Below are 20,018 nucleotides of genomic sequence, written 5' to 3'. Positions count from 1 at the left end.
TTTACAATACAGCTGCAGTAACACGAGCGGCCACGAGGTGGCGACAAAATAATACTTGGTAGTGATTTTATTTCAGAAACACGATGCTTGTTTAGAATCACAAATCATCTCATCTCATTATCTGTAGCCGCTTTATCCTGTTCTACAGGGTCACAGGCAAGCTGGAGCCTATCCCAGCTGACTATGGGCGAAAGGCGGGGTTCACCCTGGACAAGTCGCCAGGTCATCACAGGGCTGACACATAGACACAGACAACCATTCACACTCACATTCACACCTACGCTCAATTTAGAGTCACCAGTTAACCTAACCTGCATGTCTTTGGACTGTGGGGGAAACCGGAGCACCCGGAGGAAACCCACGCGGACAACATGCAAACTCCGCACAGAAAGGCCCTCGCTGGCCACGGGGCTCAAACCCGGACCTTCTTGCTGTGAGGCGACAGCGCTAACCACTACACCACCGTGCCGCCCACAAATAATCTTAATAATGAATTTAAATTTTTAAAGTACAGCCATAGCTCACTAACTTGTCTTCTTGTTGTTGCTACAGTTAAATCCTGAGTGATGGTAACATTAGTTACCATTCAAACGTTGATTATTTTCCTATTAACACATACTAAAGTGATTTATTTCTCCCATAACACAACGATTTGCCAGTGATTGCAGCTTTATTGATTAAAGAACAACACATCATACTTTTGATCTGTTTATGTTGCCGCCATCTCCACCATGCCTTAGCTCAATCAACATACAGACATTAAATCTAAAACACTGACTACACAGTTTGTGGTTTGAGGAGTTAAATACTGTATATCACTCATCACAGTTAGCTTTCTGGCTTGTTGCTAACAGAAGAATGAGGCATCCGTGCTTTTTCCCCACTTCGCAAGTCAAACGTGCCGAGTTGGAAAACGACATCAATCCAACCTTCAAATTGCAGCTAACAAAACATTTACTGTTGTGGAACATCCATAATACAGGCTAGTTTCTGTTATCATCTACATTATAGCAGCTATAAACAGTTGTTCCCTCATTGGTTTCTCTTTTCTCTCTCTCTTGAAGCTAATCAGATAAAAAAAACACAGCATGTTTGGAAACATGGTAAAGTTACAGCTTTACCACTTGTTGTTAAAAAGCTCTGACACTGGAGACTCCTTCCAGAAAAGACTCAGAATCCAGAATTCAGCAGTGGTATGGTATAAAAGTAAATAAATACACCAATCAGTTATAACGTTAAAACCATAACATTGATTATCTCATTACAGTGGCACCTGTCAAGGGATGGGATATATTAGGCAGCAAGACAACAGTCAGTTCTTGAAGTTGATGTGTTGGAAGCAGGAGAAATGGGCGAGCGTAAGGATCTGAACGACTTTGACAAGTTGTGATGGTGAGATGACTGGGTCTGAGCATCTCCAAAATGGCACATCTTGTGGGGTGTTCCCGATATGCAGTGGTTAGTACCAAACAAAAATGGTCCAAGGAAGGACAACTGGTGAACTGGCGACAGAGTCATGGGTGTCGAAGGCTCGTTGACTCACACGGGGCACAAAGGCTAGCTCATATGGTCCAATCCCACAGAAGAGCTACTGTAGCACAAACTACTGAAAAAGTTAATGCTGGATAAAACAGAAAGGTGTCAGCTTTAACTTTTCCACCAGTTTGTGTTACAGTAGCTCTTCTGTAGGATTGGACCATATGAGCTAGCCTTCATGCCCCAATGAGCCTTCAATGCCCATGACCCTGTCACCGGTTCACCGGTTGTCCTTCCTTGGACAACTTTTGTTCAGTACTAACCACTGCATACCGGGAACACCCCACAAGATTTTGGAGATGCTCAGACCCAGTCATCTAGCCATCACAACTTGTCAAAGTCACTTGCCCATTTTTCCTGCTTCCAACACATCAACTTCAAGAACTGACTGTTCTCTTTCTTGCTGTCTAATATATCCCACCCCTTGACAGGTGCCACTGTAATGAGATAATCAATGTTATTCACTTCTTCACCTGTCAGTGGGTTTAAATGATATGCCTGATGGGTGTGTTTGCCAATAAAGATTATGACCCAACTCAAGCACGACTTTGTAAAAATTAGTTTTTTGAGTTGCTGTTATTATTATTGCTGAAGTGTGAGTGTGTGTAGGTATGAGCTGAGGTTGCGGTTTGAACTCCCTCACCAGCGTCTCCTCCACAGTCTGCACTGTTTACACTGGCTGTGAAAATCCATCCTCATGTGAGGTGAGTGCAATCGTATTTCTGACATGTCTGGCTCCACCAACTATATACATGTGTGTGCGTGTGTGTAGGTGTGTAGGTCAACCTTGGAGCCATTGATTCGCACTTGGTCATGAACAAAATAGAAAACAGTGTGGCGTGATGTGAGGGGTCGCCTACGCTCAGCCCAAACCCTCCGAGGCTCTGCTGTCACATCCCAAACACATCCTGAAGTGCACTTACATGGTTAAAAACGTCCCACTCGTGTCTATTACAGGCATATAATGTTTTGTTTTTCGTCTGAAAGTTTGAGAATACATTAAAGACAGACAGACAGACAGACAGGAAGCTGCTGGAGACTGTTTATGTGTTTAAAATGATTCCCTATTTAACTTTTTTATTTTGGATTTGAACAACAGGAAGTGAATCAACAACCATCATAGCAAACAGCTTCCTAATATGAGCAAAGACTAATAATGTGACCCTAAATGACCCCCAATTATTTTGGCTCATCTATTCTATTAGAATCTAATAATCTATTGTAAAGTGCATTAATGGGAGGCAACATCAGTCCCCAATAAAAATAAACTGTTTTTAATTGTAGGTATTGTATTTAAAACTGTATGGATGTGCCAGAAGCCAAGCCCATGCGTGCAAGTCATTCTCAGTCAAAAGGGATTAATGATCCAAAAGTGGAGTCTGGTCCGTTAACACAAGAACTTATTGCCATGTTTGTGTTCAGCAAATAAGCAAGTTATTAAAACCAAGAAGTACACTCAAAAGAAGTGGATATAGAAACCACTCAATGGGATTAGATCCTTACACACTAACAAAGAAGGATTTTTCCTATGAGTTGGAAAATTATCCATCCGTTGAGTTCCCCGACATCTCAAACATCGTTCTACACAGACACACAGATGGAAACCTGGAAGATCCTGGAGGAGAACAACTTTTTTATATGTGTCTGGGTTAAAGATCTGGGGATCAGGACACTACAAGATAAATCCTGTATCGTTTTTGCCCGGGTAAGGAGGAGTTTCTGGGCTTTTTGTCCAGGTCTTTGTGATGGTTGCTAGGACGCTACATGTTTTAGTATCGGGTGTAAACAAACCACAGCTGCTCGAGTCTCAATCCTCCCTGCTCTTCTCTTCCAGGTAAATCATTCACAAAGATCCACAGAAACCCCTTTAAAGACCTGGGGATTATATATATTACATACACGTTAGTTTACAATATGGCGACCACGATCAAACAGTAAACAAAAACACATCTGAGGACTGAAGCGTCTCCTCAACTTCAAAATACCATGAAATAACAGAAAATGGTGAGCAAAGTCAGTGATCTGCGAATCCAAGCTAAAGAAATCAGAGGAATTTACAAACCTTTCCCAAAGTGATCACTGCAAACTCGAGCGTTCTGCGACTCGGCTCCCTTCCATCACAGTGAAAGGTTCAAGAGCCACCTTTCTTGTCGTCTTTTGGTAAAATTCTTTGCCCTTTCACCCTTTTTTATCATTTCATGAGGAACGCAGAAGAACCTTTCATCAGTTTCATGGTTTGTTCAATTTGAACAGTGCAAAGCAAGCTTAGGGCATTTTAACGACTAGTAAGGCACTCCAGTGATGGTAACGCTTTGTGAACAGTGAGCTCAGCTGACCACCACTTCCTGTCTCACATATCTAATGAGGTGGATGTGATATTGGATGCAACCCAGCAATTGTACCCTACTAAAAATTAGTTTTAACTTGAAAAAACAATTGCGGCTCACTAGATGGCCCACTGTTTGAGAAACACTGATCCAGACCACTGACTTTAAACAAAGTCACCCTTTAAAAAAATCAGGGATAGAAAATACGGACTGAAAAAGGAAATAGCTTCATTTCTATGCCTTCAAATGAATTATGATGTAAAATAAAAGCAAATTGCATATGATGATGTATGAATGAGAAAGTATTTCATGGTATACTATATTGCTAATATATTACTGCAGGAATAGTCCTAGTTGTAATCTCATTAATCACTGGTTTAATTCAACAAATGGCTTCCACACTCATTACTCAGCAGGACGTAGAATAGCACTTGATCCAGCACACGCTGTTATTTTATATTTTATTCCAGTATTATGTTTATGAAAGGTTATGAAATCATCATGTGTTTGTGGATATACTCATACTCTATTAGATCACACTGAGTTATTTCGATTTGTTGAATTAATGAAATTAACACCAGTGCATGGTTTGAAGGTTGAAGGATAATCTGACTGAGCGCTCATCCGCTACACTTACAGACAAACTTCAGGTTCATCAATTTACTCCTCGAGATAAACGATGTTTCTGATTATGATGCGTCTCCTCCGGTGTCCTCGCTCTGAGAAAAGACGTCGAGTGCCACGTTATTAATGAGTCAATGTTATGTATGTGTTTAATTTTGTCCTTGAATAATGTTCCATAGTGTGTCAGTAAATTTACAGCCAAAATTAAATACGTTTCAGCGTAACGTCAAACATGGTGACATCACACTGTCAGATGGTGGCGCTGGACTTAATCCTGCTCCTCACTGGAGCTGAAATCACACGAGAAAAAAATACGTAAGAAAAAACTCAGAATCAAGCGTAACTTGAGCCGCCTCTGATTTAGACAAGCTTCGCCCACAGACGCGTAACTCTCGCGTACCGTAACTTCTGAACCATGTTGAAGTCTGTAGGTACATCTGAGGCTGTAATGCTGATGTCAGTAATATAGAAGGGCGCTCTCTGTCCAAACCGCTTATATAAATACAGTACATCTTATTTGAGTATGTTGAGTAAGTGCACACTAATCATGTACACTAATGTACACTTAGGCCCTAATGTCTGAGTGCACTAGCAGTAAGTGTCTTTATTCTATCCAGTAATATTTATGTAAATCAGACTGTGGTTGCCTCAGAGAGACACTGTTTTCAGACAGGAATTTCACACACACACACACACACACACACACACACACACACACACACACACACACACACACAAAGCTTTCCTTCACTGCCGTGTGTGTGTGATACAGTGCACCTTCACTCCAGCCGTTAGCGAGGAAACACTCCAGCGTCTCTCTCACACTGCGGCTCTGTAGAATACTCCGCTCTGATTGGTCCGCTAGATCAGTTACAGTCAGAAACTTCAAAGGAAGTTCACCTCGTCTGACTTTATCGTTCTAAACACTTGAACACTAAAGTGCCTGTATTAGCTCCAGGCTACAGGACATTGACTCTGATACTTGCAAATGCAGCCAGACATTTTTATCCCGCTTTATTATTAATTTAACTTTGACCCTAACTACATAAAATAAAATTTTTATTATCGCTGTAACAGAAAGAGTCTCCCTTTAGAACCCAATCCAAGCTAGGTAGCTAGTTTCTGTAGCTAATGTGTAGCTAATGCAGTGAGGCCTCTAGCTGTAACTCTGACTTTATTTAATATATTATTTTTTATAGTGTGATACTAACTAACCACCAAGATTACTAGCCACTTCAACACCAACTGACCAGTGTGATTACTAGCTAGCTGTTTGCATGTAATATTTTAAAAATATTGGCTGGCTTTTTTCATGGTCTATCAGATATATTCCATTCAGCTAGCATGATACTGAACGAGTCGAAGATGAGTAGCTGAATGGAATATATCTGATAGACCACGAAAACAGCCAGCCAATATTATTATTATTATTATTATTATTATTATTATACATCCACATTCTCTTCATATCAGCAGATCAGCATTCTCAAAGGCCAACACTAGCTTACCCGCAAGTTAGTGCAGCAGTGAAGTCACCTTCCAGCCGGTGTAGCGTTCATTAGTAATGTTAGTGAATGCTAATGAGGCAGTGCTATCGAAAGCAAGTAGCATAGGCTAACAACTGAGAAACTAAGATTTCTGTCTCCAGACTCTTCTTCCATGCTGCACGCTCGTCACAGTATTTTTCACTCAGACTTAAGTATTCATTTCCCTGTGTAATTTACTTAGTTACTTTTAAAATCAACATCGACAGCTACACACAATGGAGTGATCTGGCAGCCAAAATTCTCTCAGAATCTTCCGTATTTAACAAAGCAAACCTGGCGGCCATGTTTCTTACAAATTGTCATAGTTGCTCACTAGTGCAGAAGTTTTACATCTCCAACGTGTCTCTTTTCCAGTTTTTTGATGACTGTTGGTATGTTTTTCTCTTGTAAATATGCGTGAAGAAACTACAATGAAGTTTTGGTAGCCTTTCGGTTTTTCAGCAGGTCTTTAGTTTCAGTTTTCAGTTTATTAGCATAGCTAATCCTAGCAGTAGCATTGGATTAGCCTCATCTTCTCTCTTTCCTGGCGAACAAAGAAATGCTTCTGTACATGTGCAGCAGAAAAGTCACTGGATATTCACATGAGCCCCGATGTGTGACGTCATGTTGTCTTGACAATGTGCAATATCGTAAACCATATTCAACGCTCTTTCTCCATTGGGTAGAGTGACGTAATACACGTAGGATAAGCGATATGCTAACAATATTGCATACTATCAAACCAAATGAATGAAGCCCGCTAGAAGGGAACAGAACACGTTTTTATTCCATTCAAAAAGTGTGCTGTATGGATGATGATTTATTTTATGGCGCTGTTAACACATATGTTTGGCCTCTTAACATCCTGCAGCTGCTAAGCTAAGCACGTTGACAGAGAGACATAAACAGCACGTCACACCAATTCAATAACATTTACTTATATTAATTATTATTAATTAAATAACAACCTGTAGTTTTACAGTTACAGTTAATGGTTTGGAAGTTACTTTGTGTTCTTATTTATGGTATAGCAGCTATAAACAGTGCTGTAGTGGCATGACTGTCAGAGAAAATTAATCAACACTTTTTGACCAATCAGAGTGCAGGATTCAAACGCAACTTGATGGTAGGCGAAGTGTGTTTCTGTAGTAATTATTCTGGCCACAGGTACGCCCTCTCTGTCCGACTGAGCTCAGTGTGTGTGTTAGGGGGTGGATTGGAGTGTTAAGGGGGAATGAAAGAGGGGTTTTGTTAGATGTTTTCCACCCCCAGTCTGAGAGTATAAGAGGCTCACACACACTCACTCGTACACTCACTACTCAGCATTACGCAAATCTCACATACATACACACAAATCATGCATCTGCATTTATTCTACACGTGTGTGTATCTGTCTGTGTGTGTGAGTGCCACATACGGCCTACGAGTGAGCTGGAGGGATGAGAGACAGAAGAGCCGGACTGTGGCAGCAACAGCTGGATTTAACACACCTGCAAATCCAGGTGAGTTTTCATGACTCTTGTATATTATCTGAATCTCAAACTTTTTATCTGAAGTTAGCGGTGTCTCAAATCACACACATGACAGGGACGTGTTCGGCCCAGATAACAGAGTCTGTCTTTTTTGGAAGCAGTGTGAAGGTGGAAAAGATGGAAAGAAAACATTTTTACAGCCTTGTGAAATGTTTGTATTGAAGCCAATTTGTAAAATTAATTCATAATTTTGAGATTTAATGAAAACAGGCTTCTCATGTTTATTATTTGCCCTTCAGTCGTATTCATTAACACACACAGTCTCTGTTCCCGAAGTACTTCTCAGACTGCACTAAATCACACTGCAAGTGATTACTTACCCTAATTAACCTGTCTCCACCCTGTCTCTCTTTTTTGCATATTAATTAATGCAAATCTGAAAAACAATCTTATTTGGCTTATATGAAAGACACACTCATTCATAAATCCTGTTAATAAAGCAGCTTATGCTTTTTTTGTAGTGTTTTCTCATCTGCACACACACACACACACACACACACACACACACCAAGTGTTTGATTTCTCTAATCTTCTTCTTTACTGTCGTATGAGATTACTGCTGTACTGGAGGTGGTGTGTGTGTGAGATGCTATGAGAGATGTCGCCCCTGGTGATGAGAGTTCTGGTTCTTTTCAGTGAATCAGAATCATTGGACTCGCCCACTACAAGACGACTCTTTTGAATCCCAAGCCTCACACTGCCTGGTTTTTTTTCTTGTAAATCTGTTGAGTGTTGTGTGTCTTTATCATTATTATAGAATTATTTAACGCATTATACTTTGCATTGCATTTGTTATACAACATACACGCTTAAATATTGAAATATATCTAAAATCACCGAAGGCAATGAACAATTCAGGTAAAAGCTCATGTTCAGTTGAACTGGTTTTAATTTTCTACACTGTGCCCAAAACCTCAGGGGAGGATGTGATACAGAATCACAACTAGACAATAGTGATGGATTTTCAGCACAAGAATCACAGGAGTATCAGTCTTGTCCTGATTTAGTCGTAATGTTCACCTGAAAGAGTCGACACAGAGTTGATTTGTTCGTGAATGACACACCAGTAACTCTCTGATCTTGGGATCTCAGCCAATCGGAGACGTTAGTGTAGGACTAGAACCTAAAAGATAAAATCAAGTTCCAGATGTTTGAACTGTATAATTATGAAGTGTGTGTGTGTGTGTGTGTGTGTGTGTGTGTGTGTCAGTGCCTAGCACTCAGTGCCTGGTGAACGGGATCTTCCTCTTTGAAGGAGCTGTTTGGTCTTCAGATGCATGTAACAGGTGTAAGTGTAGAAATGGTGTGGTTCAGTGCCGTGGAGTGCCTTGCCTGAATAAAGGTACACACACCTCCAAAACAACCCACATACCTCACACAAACTCCACCCTCTTCCAAATTGATAAACTCCACCCATCTATTCTCTACCAAATGTTTCTAGATGTTTGGAAACGGGAAGTGCATGGGAAGATACAAAGCAAAAAAAAACAAAACACACCAATGAATCATGTTTACTGTTGTAGAGAAAGACACGCCCCTGGGGATGGGTCATATACTATGTTCTCATTTAACTGGGCGAACTCAAGACGAGTTCAGGAGGAGTCATCAGAAATTGTTTACGTTTTCCCAGAAGTGGTGAACTCTAAAATTAAAAAATGAGAATATCCTTCGATATAAAATGATGATATATAAACTTTTTTTTAAATGTAGTGGAAGATACCAAAAGCTCTGAAACACCAATTTTAATTTCAGATGCACTTTAACATCTGGTTTGATCTGTAAGGTCCTACATAGTGTTGAATATCCATCTTGTTTTTTATCATCCAGTCCAGTTTCTAAAATTGTTGGTTCTGCTGATTCTCTTGACCCGCTGCTCTTTAATGTTATGCTTGTTTTATTTTTATCTGTTTTCAGCTTCACCTGCCTCGAGGCTTCAGGGTGGTCGCCAGAAACCAGCCCATAGAGTGAATCTGGAGAAAACAAGTGGACAGAAGAAAGTCCATCCACTGACTAGAAAGAAGAACGTGTCACAGGGAAAGGTCATTGTAGAGGTCAAGCCGAAGAAAATGCCAAGACCAGGGAAAGCTGTAAATGTAACGTGATGCATGAATCAGTAGAGTAATAAATAACGATGATGATCATCTCAGTGCTCTAAATGGCTTTATATGATCTCTTCATGTTCTGTACACAGCCTGCACCACCACTGAAGATCAAACTGCAAGCACCTAAGCTAGGAATTAGGAATTTACCGACAGCCACGCCCCCTGATACGTTCCCAGATCTGTTTGACTATGATGACCATGATGATGACGACTATCTGGAAGATGATAGTGATGCTGATGAAGATGATGATTATGTCCCAGGCTTAACTAAAACTTTTGCTCGCACTAAAAGTCCCTCAGTCATCAGAACTGCTGCATCTCTCCCGCGGAAGCCGACCAGATCTGTACTGCAGATACAGAGGCCCCGCCCTCCTCCTACAAAGCAACCCAAAGTTTTAGCACCTAGTGTAGGTGTTAGAGCTGGAGCAGGTGTGGTTAGAAGCAGAGGGGGCGGAGCCAGTGTTGTGGGTCATCCTGTTATCCGTCCATCCACATATATGGCGTCCCTTCCAGCGGGATGTCTGCTGTCTGACGCTCTGATTGCGTGCGGCAGCACCGGATTAACCAGCCTGCCTTTCATCAAAGATCCCAGCATCCGGACACTTTACCTGGCAGGTGAGCTGCACCACAGGCAGGTAGACAGGTAATAAAGTCAGAAAGATCCTGTTTTCTTACACACACACCTGTCTGTCTGTCTGTCTGTTAGATAATAAGATCAGTAAGATCCCAGTGCGAGCGCTGCATGGCCTGCCCAATCTGCAGTGGCTTGACCTGAGCAAAAATCGACTGGATGACACCTCACTGGGGCTGAATGTGTTCCGGGTGAGAAAACACACACACACACACACACACACACACACACACACACACACACACACACACACACACACACTGTTCACAATCAAACACTTCTGCAGAGGGAGAATGAGAATCTTACAGAATTTTAAAGCGAGACGGCCTTTCAATTTCATAAACTCAGTGAAATTTGGTTCCCTCTGAAATGTGGTGATTGTGATATCTGTTTATTTCTGTAATATCTCACAAAATATCAGGCCATTCTGTGGCTGGGAAGTTATTTAATTTGAGGGGATTAAAGCAAATAATGTGCATGAAATCGCTCGCTTCACTTCGCGCAGTCAAGCAGACAGAGGAAGTCCGTGTGCGCATGCGCAGATTTACCTTCTTCTTCTTTTGGGTTTTACAGCAGCTGGCATCCACAGTGTTGCATTACTGCCATCTACAGGTTTCCCTTTGAGCGTGCACTGACAGTTCCATCATTCTGTCGCTAAACGAACAGCTGATCACACCGAGGTGCTCGCTGAGCGCCAATATTTATTAGTTTGGTCCTGCGTTTCCTTTCCTTCGTATAGAACATAACCAGAGGCTCCAACTTGGGAAATTGCAAAGAGGGAGATTCTCCCTCTCTGCGAATAGCTCGGAGGGAGACAAGTTTGAGCGCCGTAGGCGCGAAGGCAAGTTTTATATATATATGAATGAGTCACCACATTTTGTGTCAATTAAATCTTTATTAATAGTAACAGATCTGGATAAATCCAGTGACTATAGACCAAACTTTAATATGCCTAAAGTCAATGTCAATAATGACTATTATAAATTGCCAATGGTAGACCCTCTGATGATAATGTTCTTCTAATAATATTCTATTTCTATAAAAGTCAGACAAAAAAAGTCAGACAAGTTCCTTAGAATCTAACATCTGGTCTGGTGATCTAACCTTGTCAGATATAGGGTCGTCTTGCTGCCGTCCAGAATAGTCCGCCATTCGTCCCTGGTGACCATCGCAACGGGTGATCTGAACTTTATCTTGGTGATTTTCTGATATTTTTTCTTCGTAGTTTGGCTTTCGCCATTTCCACCAACGGAACTTTGTTTCATTATCTCATTCAAGAGAACATAAAGTTAAAGACAAGCAAGTGATAAATGCAGACGCAAAAATCCAAACAAAATGGTTGAGTGTCGTGGGTTTTCTCGTTCTCTTGCACGTATCATTAATAGCGCCATCTGTATGCTTTATCGGTAACTGCTAAGACATTGGGTGGGCTCAAGTGTGTACCCCGCGGTGTACCGAATTCCACTCGATTCATATGCGTGCTTGATCTGCGCGTGCATGCCTCCGGCATTCACTCCAATCCCCCCCATTACGCCGATTGGTGTACCGGCCGGGGAATCAGCATGTACCGCGGGGTACACACTTGAGTCCACCCATACAATGTCAGACACGAAAAGCAGAAAGTCAACTATTAATTTTCGTCAACATAAATGTATCAAGTTATATATTTTTTTAACTAATCATGTGTAGTAAGGGCGGGTGGGAGATTTTTATGTTGTCAGTGGGAGATCGGGAGGATTTTCTAAATGTTCCCTAAAGCGGGAGATCTCCCACTCATGGCGGGAGAGTTGGAGCCTCTGCATAACGTCTTTTCTTCTCGCTTTCCGTTACTGTAGTCGCTCTTTCACGTTTCATTCGCACACTCACGTCCTCCATTTTTCTCTCCGGCTTCAAATTTGTATCCCACAATGCCTTGCACAAATGGGGAAAGCCCACCATGTGATGCATGACGTAGTATCTTGAATTGGGTCATGGTGAAGCAGGAAAAAATAGCGCAGAATTTAGGGACACGTGGAGATAAATTCATTAATTGTTCTATTTTTTAATAAATTAATAAAATTGGAAGTCTGTGATTCGAATTCAGTAGCTTTCGGTCACTAAACAAAAATAATTGGGTGTCGGAAAAAATTATTTTTATGGCCTACACTTGAAAAATCTGAAAGGCGGTGCAGCTTTAAGAAATGAGAAGCTCCTCACTGTGTAAGTTAGGGTTAAGATTTGTTTCAGCTGAAACACATTAATCACTGCAGTAATTATCCAGTCAAACGCTCTTATGTACTTGTTTATTTAAATCCAAATGGCGACTTTTTTTTGGCCGGGCAGTGTGTATTTAACATATTAGTTCCTGTGCTCACTTATGTTATAGCAGCTACAGTGCTGAGCGTAAATGTGTACACCCCCTTTGAAAAGTAACATTTTAAACAATATCTCAATGAACACAAACAATTTCCAAAATGTTGACAAGACAAAGTTTAATATAACATCTGTTTAACTTATAACGGGAAAGTAAGGTTAAAAATATAACTTAGATTACACATTTTTCAGTTTTACTCAAATTAGGGTGGTGCAAAAATGAGTACACCCCACAACAAAAACTACTCCATCTAGTACTTTGTATGGCCTCCATGATTTTTAATGACAGCACCGAGTCTTCTAGGCATGGAATGAACAAGTTGGTGACATTTTGCAACATCAATCTTTTTCCATTCTTCAACAACGACCTCTTTTAGTGACTGGATGCTGGACGGAGAGTGATGCTCAACTTGTCTCTTCAGAATTCCCCAAAGAAAATAATTTCTTTACACCACAAAGGTGAAGGCTACAAGAAGATCAGCAAAGCTTTACTTATCAGTCAGAATACTGTAGCAAAAGTGGTACAAAAATGTAAGAAAGATGGAACTGCAACCATCTCACAGAGACGTCCAGGTCGTCCATGGAAGTTAACACCTCGACAGGAGCGTCTTCTGATGAGAAGGGTTGAAGAAAATCGGCATGCAAGTTCACTGCAGTTATCTAAAGAAGTAGAAAGCCAAACTGGGGTGACTATTTCCCGTGACACAATACGGCGTACACTGCAGAGGAATGGCATGCATGGATGCCGTCCACGAAAGAAGCCTCTCCTAAAGCCCAGGCACAAAAAAGCCCGCCTAGAGTTTGCCAGGGCCCATGCTGACAAAGATGAAGACTACTGGGACTCTATACTCTGGAGTGATGAGACCAAGATAAATGTTTTTGGAACTGATGGCTTCAAAACTGTATGGCGTCGCAAAGGTGAGGAATACAAAGAAAAATGCCTGGTGCCTACAGTGAAACATGGTGGTGGCAGTGTCCTTATGTGGGGCTGCATGAGTGCTGCTGGTGTCGGGGAGCTGCATTTCATTGATGGCATCATGAATTCACAGATGTATTGCTCTATACTGAAAGAGAAGATGCTACCATCACTCCGTGCCCTTGGTCGTCGTGCACTTTTCCAGCATGACTAAACACACATCTAAAGCCACTGTTGGATTCCTGAAGAAGAACAGGGTGAAAGTGATTCAGTGGCCAAGTATGTCTCCTGATCTGAACCCAATCGAACACCTATGGGGAATTCTGAAGAGACAAGTTGAGCATCACTCTCCATCCAGCATCCAGTCACTAAAAGAGGTCGTTGTTGAAGAATGGAAAAAGATTGATGTTGCAAAATGTCGCCAACTTGTTCATTCCATGCCTAGAAGACTTGCTGCTGTCACTAAAAATCATGGAGGCCATACAAAGTACTAGATGTAGTAGTTTTTGTTGTGGGGTGTACTCATTTTTGCACCACCCTAATTTGAGTAAAACTGAAAAATGTGTAATCTAAGTTTATATTATTAACCTTACTTTCCCGTTATAAGTTAAACAGATGTTATATTAAACTTTGTCTTGTCAACATTTTGGAAATTTTGTGTTCATTGAGATATTGTTTAAAATGTTACTTTTCAAAGGGGGTGCACTCATTTACGCTCAGCACTGTATAAACAGTCGTTCCATCCTCCCATAAATAAACTCCCCCTTTTCCATAATGCTTGCACACGTTTTTTTTTTTCTAAATCTGTTTATGTGGCACGGCTGCTGTTGCTGTGCATGATCCTATGAATGAACTGTTATGATAGAAACGATAACGTACCTGAACGAGTGCATTAATATTAATATAAACCTGCGATATACACCTCCACTACTGTCAGAGCTGCTGTTTCAAAAAAAATTAATCAACACCTTATGACCAATCAGAGTCCAGAACTCAGCAATGCTGTGGTGTAAGGTAGTTGTAGGACATGGTCAGACTCTGATGCACCTGTTTATGACTAAAAGAAGAAGCCGGAATTTAACACAGGTAGGATTGTTCCATCTCAAGTCCCGATTTCCATGAACCCCAGACCTGCACCTTCTTCTAACCTGTGTCCATGACCTCCAGCCTCCAGAGTCATGTCTTCCATGTGTCAAAGTAAGATGTGTAATAAACACAGACTGTGGGATGAATAGCGAGGTGATGTGAGATGGATTTATATCGACACTCTTCAGCTGAAGGAAAATATTCAGCATGGACAAATGCACCACAGGCAAACACCACAATGTCAAGTTCCCTTTTCTCACACACGTGTTACGAATTCTGGCTCCATCGAGGCTGAGAAAGTGTGTGTGTGTTTCAGAATCTGACCAAATTGCTTCGTCTGAATCTGGACGGGAACAATCTGACCAAAATCCCCCCGCTGCCGCCATCATTGCTGGAGCTGAAGATCAATGACAACAAACTGAGCGGACTCACACCTAACAGCTTCAAAGGTACACACACACACACACACACACACACACACACACACAGACAGACACACACACACAGACAGACAGAGTATTTCAACTGTGTGAGGTCAAAAGGACAGCTGGCATTAGTGTGATTCTTCAAGATGGACTCTCTGTTTATTCAAATCTTGCTCAGTGGGATATGAACTTCGTTTGGATGTTTGTTCTCACAGGTCTGTCCCAGCTGCTGACTCTGGAACTGGAGGATAATCATTTCCATGATGGGAACGTGTCCCCGCTGGCATTCCGCCCCCTCAAGAAACTCATTTACCTCCGACTGGATGATAACGACTTCAGAGCCATTCCCTCTGGCCTGCCTGCATCGCTGAAGGTCATTACATCATCATCATCATCATCATCATCATCGATTAGTTGCAGTAGTCCAAAAGGCTAAGCTCCAAACTGTAAATAAAATATAGCAAGGAAAATTTACGAAAAACTACTGAAAAAACTGTGGGCGGCACGGTGGTGTAGTGGTTAGCGCTGTCGCCTCACAGCAAGAAGGTTCTGGGTTCGAGCCCCGTGGCCGGCGAGGGCCTTTCTGTGCGGAGTTTGCATGTTCTCCCCGTGTCCGCGTGGGTTTCCTCCGGGTGCTCCGGTTTCCCCCACAGTCCAAAGACATGCAGGTTAGGTTAACTGGTGACTCTAAATTGACCGTAGGTGTGAATGTGAGTGTGAATGGTTGTCTGTGTGTATGTGTCAGCCCTGTGATGACCTGGCGACTTGTCCAGGGTGAACCCCGCCTTTCGCCCGTAGTCAGCTGGGATAGGATCCAGCTTGCCTGCGACCCTGTAGAACAGGATAAAGCGGCTACAGATAATGGATGGATGGATCCTGAAAAAATGGAATTGTTAGATTTTTGCAACATTTTGCTTATACAGTAGATTTTGTAATCCTTTGGCATAAAATAACCTTCTTAAACAGTGTTTATTTTGAGAACATCAGGGATTTTGATGGTCCATCCCACACACTAGAACACGCAGGATGTCTTGATGATGATGATGATTTTATTTTAAAGGGTATTAGTCTCAGTGTGGGAAGCTGTGTGCTAATATGCTAACCTCTATGTAGTCCATTAACTAGCATCAGCAAAACATTAGGATTTGATTTTCTTGCAACTCTTTAATGCCGGGATCAGACGACAGGATATCGTCATCTTTCACTGTGGTCACGATGTCAGATTAGACAATCAATCATATCATGGTGGAAGCAATGACTTAAAGGTTAGAGAAGCTGCTTTGGGACCAAAAGGTTGTTGGTTTGAGTCCCTGGACCATCAGGAATGGCTGAAGTGCCCATGAGTAAGACACCGGACCCCCACCTGCTCCCCAGGCTGCTCTGGGTGTGTTGTACGTCACTGTGGATAAGAGCATCTGCTAAATGCCTGTAATGTAAATGTAATGTCATAGTGCCATAAATTCCTGCCGTCAGGAGACGATTAACTTCGACCAATCACTGTTCACGTCCTTACAAATCGTCGATTTTGTAGGAGTCAAACTAGGCAAGAAAATACAAAACGTTCTCACATACCCCCTCCTAGAACTGCCACCTTATTGTGGTGGAGGGGTTTGTGTGCTTGAATGATCCTAGGAGCTATGTTGTTGGGGGCATTACGTCCCTGTTAAGGTCTCCCAAGGCAGACAGGTCCTAGGTGACAGGCCAGACCAAGAGCAGTTCACCAAAACCCTTATGGAGAAACCATCAAGGACCGTGACGTCGCCTGGTATGGCGCAGCTGGGGCCCCACCCTGGAGCCAGGCCTGGGGTTGGGGCTCGTATGCAAGTGCTTGGTGGCCGGGCCTTTGCCCATGGGGCCCGGCCGGGCTCAGCCCGAAGAGGTGACGTGGGCCCGACCTCCTGTGGGTTCACCACCCACAGAGGTAGCAGTAGGGGACTGGTGCAGTGTGGATTGGGTGGCAGTTGAAGGCAGGGGCCTCGACGACCTGATCCCCGGACACAGCGGCTAGCTGTTGGGACATGGAATGTCACTTCGCTGGGGGGGAAAGAGCCTGAGCTTGTGCGAGAGGTTGAGAGGTACCGGCTAGAGATAGTCGGGCTCACCTCCACGCACAGCTTGGGCTCTGGAACCCAGCTCCTCGAGAGGGGCTGGACTCTCTACTTCTCTGGAGTCGCCCATGGTGAGCGGCGGCGGGATGGTGTGGGCTTGCTTATAGCTCCCCAGCTCAGCCGCCATGTGTTGGAGTTTACCCCAGTGAACGAGAGGGTCGCCTCTCTGCGCCTTCGGATTGGGGAGAGGGCTCTTGCTGTTGTTTGTGCCTACGGGCCGAATAGCAGTATAGAGTATCCGGCCTTCTTGGAGTCCCTGGGAGAGGTACTGAGGGGTGCTCAGACTGGGGACTCCATTGTGTTACTGGGGGACTTCAATGCTCACATGGGTGACAACAGTGACACCTGGAGGGGCGTGGTTGGGAGGAACGGCCTCCCCGATCTGAACCCGAGTGGTGTTTTGTTATTGGACTTCTGTGCTAGTCACGGTTTGTCCATAACGAACACCATGTTCGAGTATAGGGGTGTCCATAAGTGCACGTGGCACCAGGACACCTTAGGTCAGAGGTCGATGATAGACTTTGTTGTCGTTTCATCTGATCTCCGGCCCTATGTCTTGGACACTCGGGTGAAGAGAGGGGCTGAGCTGTCAACTGATCACCACCTGGTGGTGAGTTGGATCCACTGGCGGAGGAGGAAGCTGGACAGACCTGGCAGGCCCAAATGTATGGTGAGGGTCTGCTGGGAACGTCTGGCCGAGCACTCTGTTGGGGAGGTCTTTAACTCCCACCTCTGGGAGAGCTTTTCCCAGCTTCCGAGGGAGGTGGGGGACATTGAGTCTGAGTGGACCATGTTCTCTACCTCCATTGTGGATGCAGCTGTTCGGAGCTGTGGCCGCAAGGTCTCCGGTGCCTGTCGTGGCGGCAATCCCCGAACCCGGTGGTGGACACCAGAAGTAAGGGATGCCGTCAAGCTGAAGAAGGAGTCCTATCGGGCCATGTTGACCTCCGCGACCCCTGAGGCAGCTGACGGGTATTGGCAGGCCAGGCGTGCTGCAGCTTGGGCAGTTGAGGAGGCAAAAACTCGGAACTGGGAGGAGTTCGGGGAGGCCATGGAGAAGGACTATCGGTCGGCCTTGAAGAAATTCTGGCAAACTGTCCGGCACCTCAGGAGGGGGAAGTAATACTCTGCCAACACTGTTTACAGTGCGGGTGGGGAGCTGTTGACCTCGACTGGGGACATTGTCGGGCGGTGGAAGGAATACTTTGAGGATCTCCTCAATCCCACCGTCATGTCTTCCATTGAGGAGACTGAGGCTGATGACTCAGAGGTGGACTCGTCCATTACCCAAGCCGAAGTCACTGAGGTGGTTTGCAAGCTCCTCGGTGGCAAGGCACCGGGGGTGGATGAGATCCGCCCTGAGTATCTCAAGTCTCTGGATGTTGTGGGGCTGTCTTGGTTGACATGCCTCTGCAACATCGCGTGGCGGTCGGGGACAGTGCCTCTGGAGTGGCAGACTGGGGTGGTGGTCCCTCTTTTCAAGAAAGGGGACCGGAGAGTGTGCTCCAATTATAGGGGAATCACACTTCTCAGCCTCCCAGGGAAAGTTTACTCTAGGGTACTGGAGAGGAGAATTCGACCAATAGTCGAACCTCGGATCCAGGAGGAACAATGCAGTTTTCATCCTGGTCGTGGAACACTGGACCAGCTCTATACCCTTCATAGGGTGCTCGAGGGTTCATGGGAGTTTGCCCAACCAGGCCACATGTGCTTTGTGGATCTGGAGAAGGCATTCGACCGTGTCCCCCGTGGTATTCTGTGGGGGGTGCTTCGGGAGTATGGGGTTCAGGGCTCTTTGCTAAGGGCTGTCCGGTCCCTGTACGAACGGAGCAGGAGTCTGGTTCGCATTGCCGGCAGTAAGTCAGACCTGTTCCCAGTGCATGCTGGACTCCGGCAGGGCTGCCCTTTGTCACCGGTTCTGTTCATAATTTTTATGGACAGAATTTCTAGGCGCAGCCAGGGGCTGGAAGGAATCCTGTTTGGGAACCACAGGATTTCATCTCTGCTTTTTGCAGATGATGATGTCCTGTTGGCTTCTTCAAACCAGGACCTCCAGCATGCACTGGGGCGGTTTGCAGTCGAGTGTGAAGCAGCTGGGATGAGAATCAGCACCTCCAAGTCCGAGGCCATGGTTCTCGACCGGAAAAGGGTGGCTTGCCTTCTCCAGGTTGGTGGAGAAGTCCTGCCTCAAGTGGAAGAGTTTAAGTATCTCAGGATCTTGTTCACGAGTGAGGGAAGGATGGAGCATGAGATCGACAGGCGGATCAGTGCAGCCTCCACAGTGATGCGGTCACTTTACCGGTTCGTCGTGGTGAAGAAGGAGCTGAGCCAAAAGGTGAAGCTGTCAATTTACCGGTCGATCTATGTTCCGACTCTCACCTATGGTCATGAGCTTTGGGTAATGACCGAAAGAACAAGATCGCGGATACAAGCGGCCGAAATGAGTTTCCTTCGCAGGGTGGCTGGGCGCTCCCTTAGAGATAGGGTGAGAAGCACAGTCACTCGGGAGGAGCTCGGAGTAGAGCCGCTGCTCCTCCACATCGAGAGGAACCAGCTGAGGTGGCTCGGGCATCTTTTTCGGATGCCTCCTGGAAGCCTCCCTGGGGAGGTGTTCCAGGCATGTCCCCCCGGGAGGAGGCCCCTGGGAAGACCCAGGACACGCTGGAGGGACTATGTCTCTCGGCTGGCCTGGGAACACCTCGGTGTTCTTCCCGAGGAGCTGACCGAGGTGTCTGGGGAGAGGGAAGTTTGGGCTTCCATACTTAGACTGCTGCCTCTGCGACCCGGTCCCAGATAAAGCGGAAGAAGACGAGACGGGTTCTCACATACTTGATGTTTTATCAGGATGTCGTA

At 44.3% G+C, this 20,018-nt stretch overlaps 1 protein-coding gene across 1 annotated transcript in view; it reads left to right on the top strand.

Moving 5' to 3' along the window:
• The first annotated feature begins 7,370 nt into the window (after positions 1-7,370).
• si:dkey-6n6.1 (uncharacterized protein LOC100170811 homolog) overlaps positions 7,371-20,018 on the top strand; it is a 16,618-nt gene continuing 3,970 nt past the window's right edge. Inside the window, exons 1-7 of the mRNA XM_060930961.1 lie at positions 7,371-7,515; positions 8,756-8,887; positions 9,460-9,638; positions 9,737-10,262; positions 10,354-10,469; positions 14,949-15,081; positions 15,273-15,430. Coding sequence (XP_060786944.1) covers positions 7,371-7,515; positions 8,756-8,887; positions 9,460-9,638; positions 9,737-10,262; positions 10,354-10,469; positions 14,949-15,081; positions 15,273-15,430 — 1,389 coding nt within the window. The remainder of the gene's footprint in view (positions 7,516-8,755; positions 8,888-9,459; positions 9,639-9,736; positions 10,263-10,353; positions 10,470-14,948; positions 15,082-15,272; positions 15,431-20,018) is intronic.

This window comes from Neoarius graeffei, chromosome 10 (assembly GCF_027579695.1).
Source record: "Neoarius graeffei isolate fNeoGra1 chromosome 10, fNeoGra1.pri, whole genome shotgun sequence".
NCBI lineage: Eukaryota > Metazoa > Chordata > Actinopteri > Siluriformes > Ariidae > Neoarius > Neoarius graeffei.
This window is presented reverse-complemented; position numbering and strand designations above follow the sequence as displayed.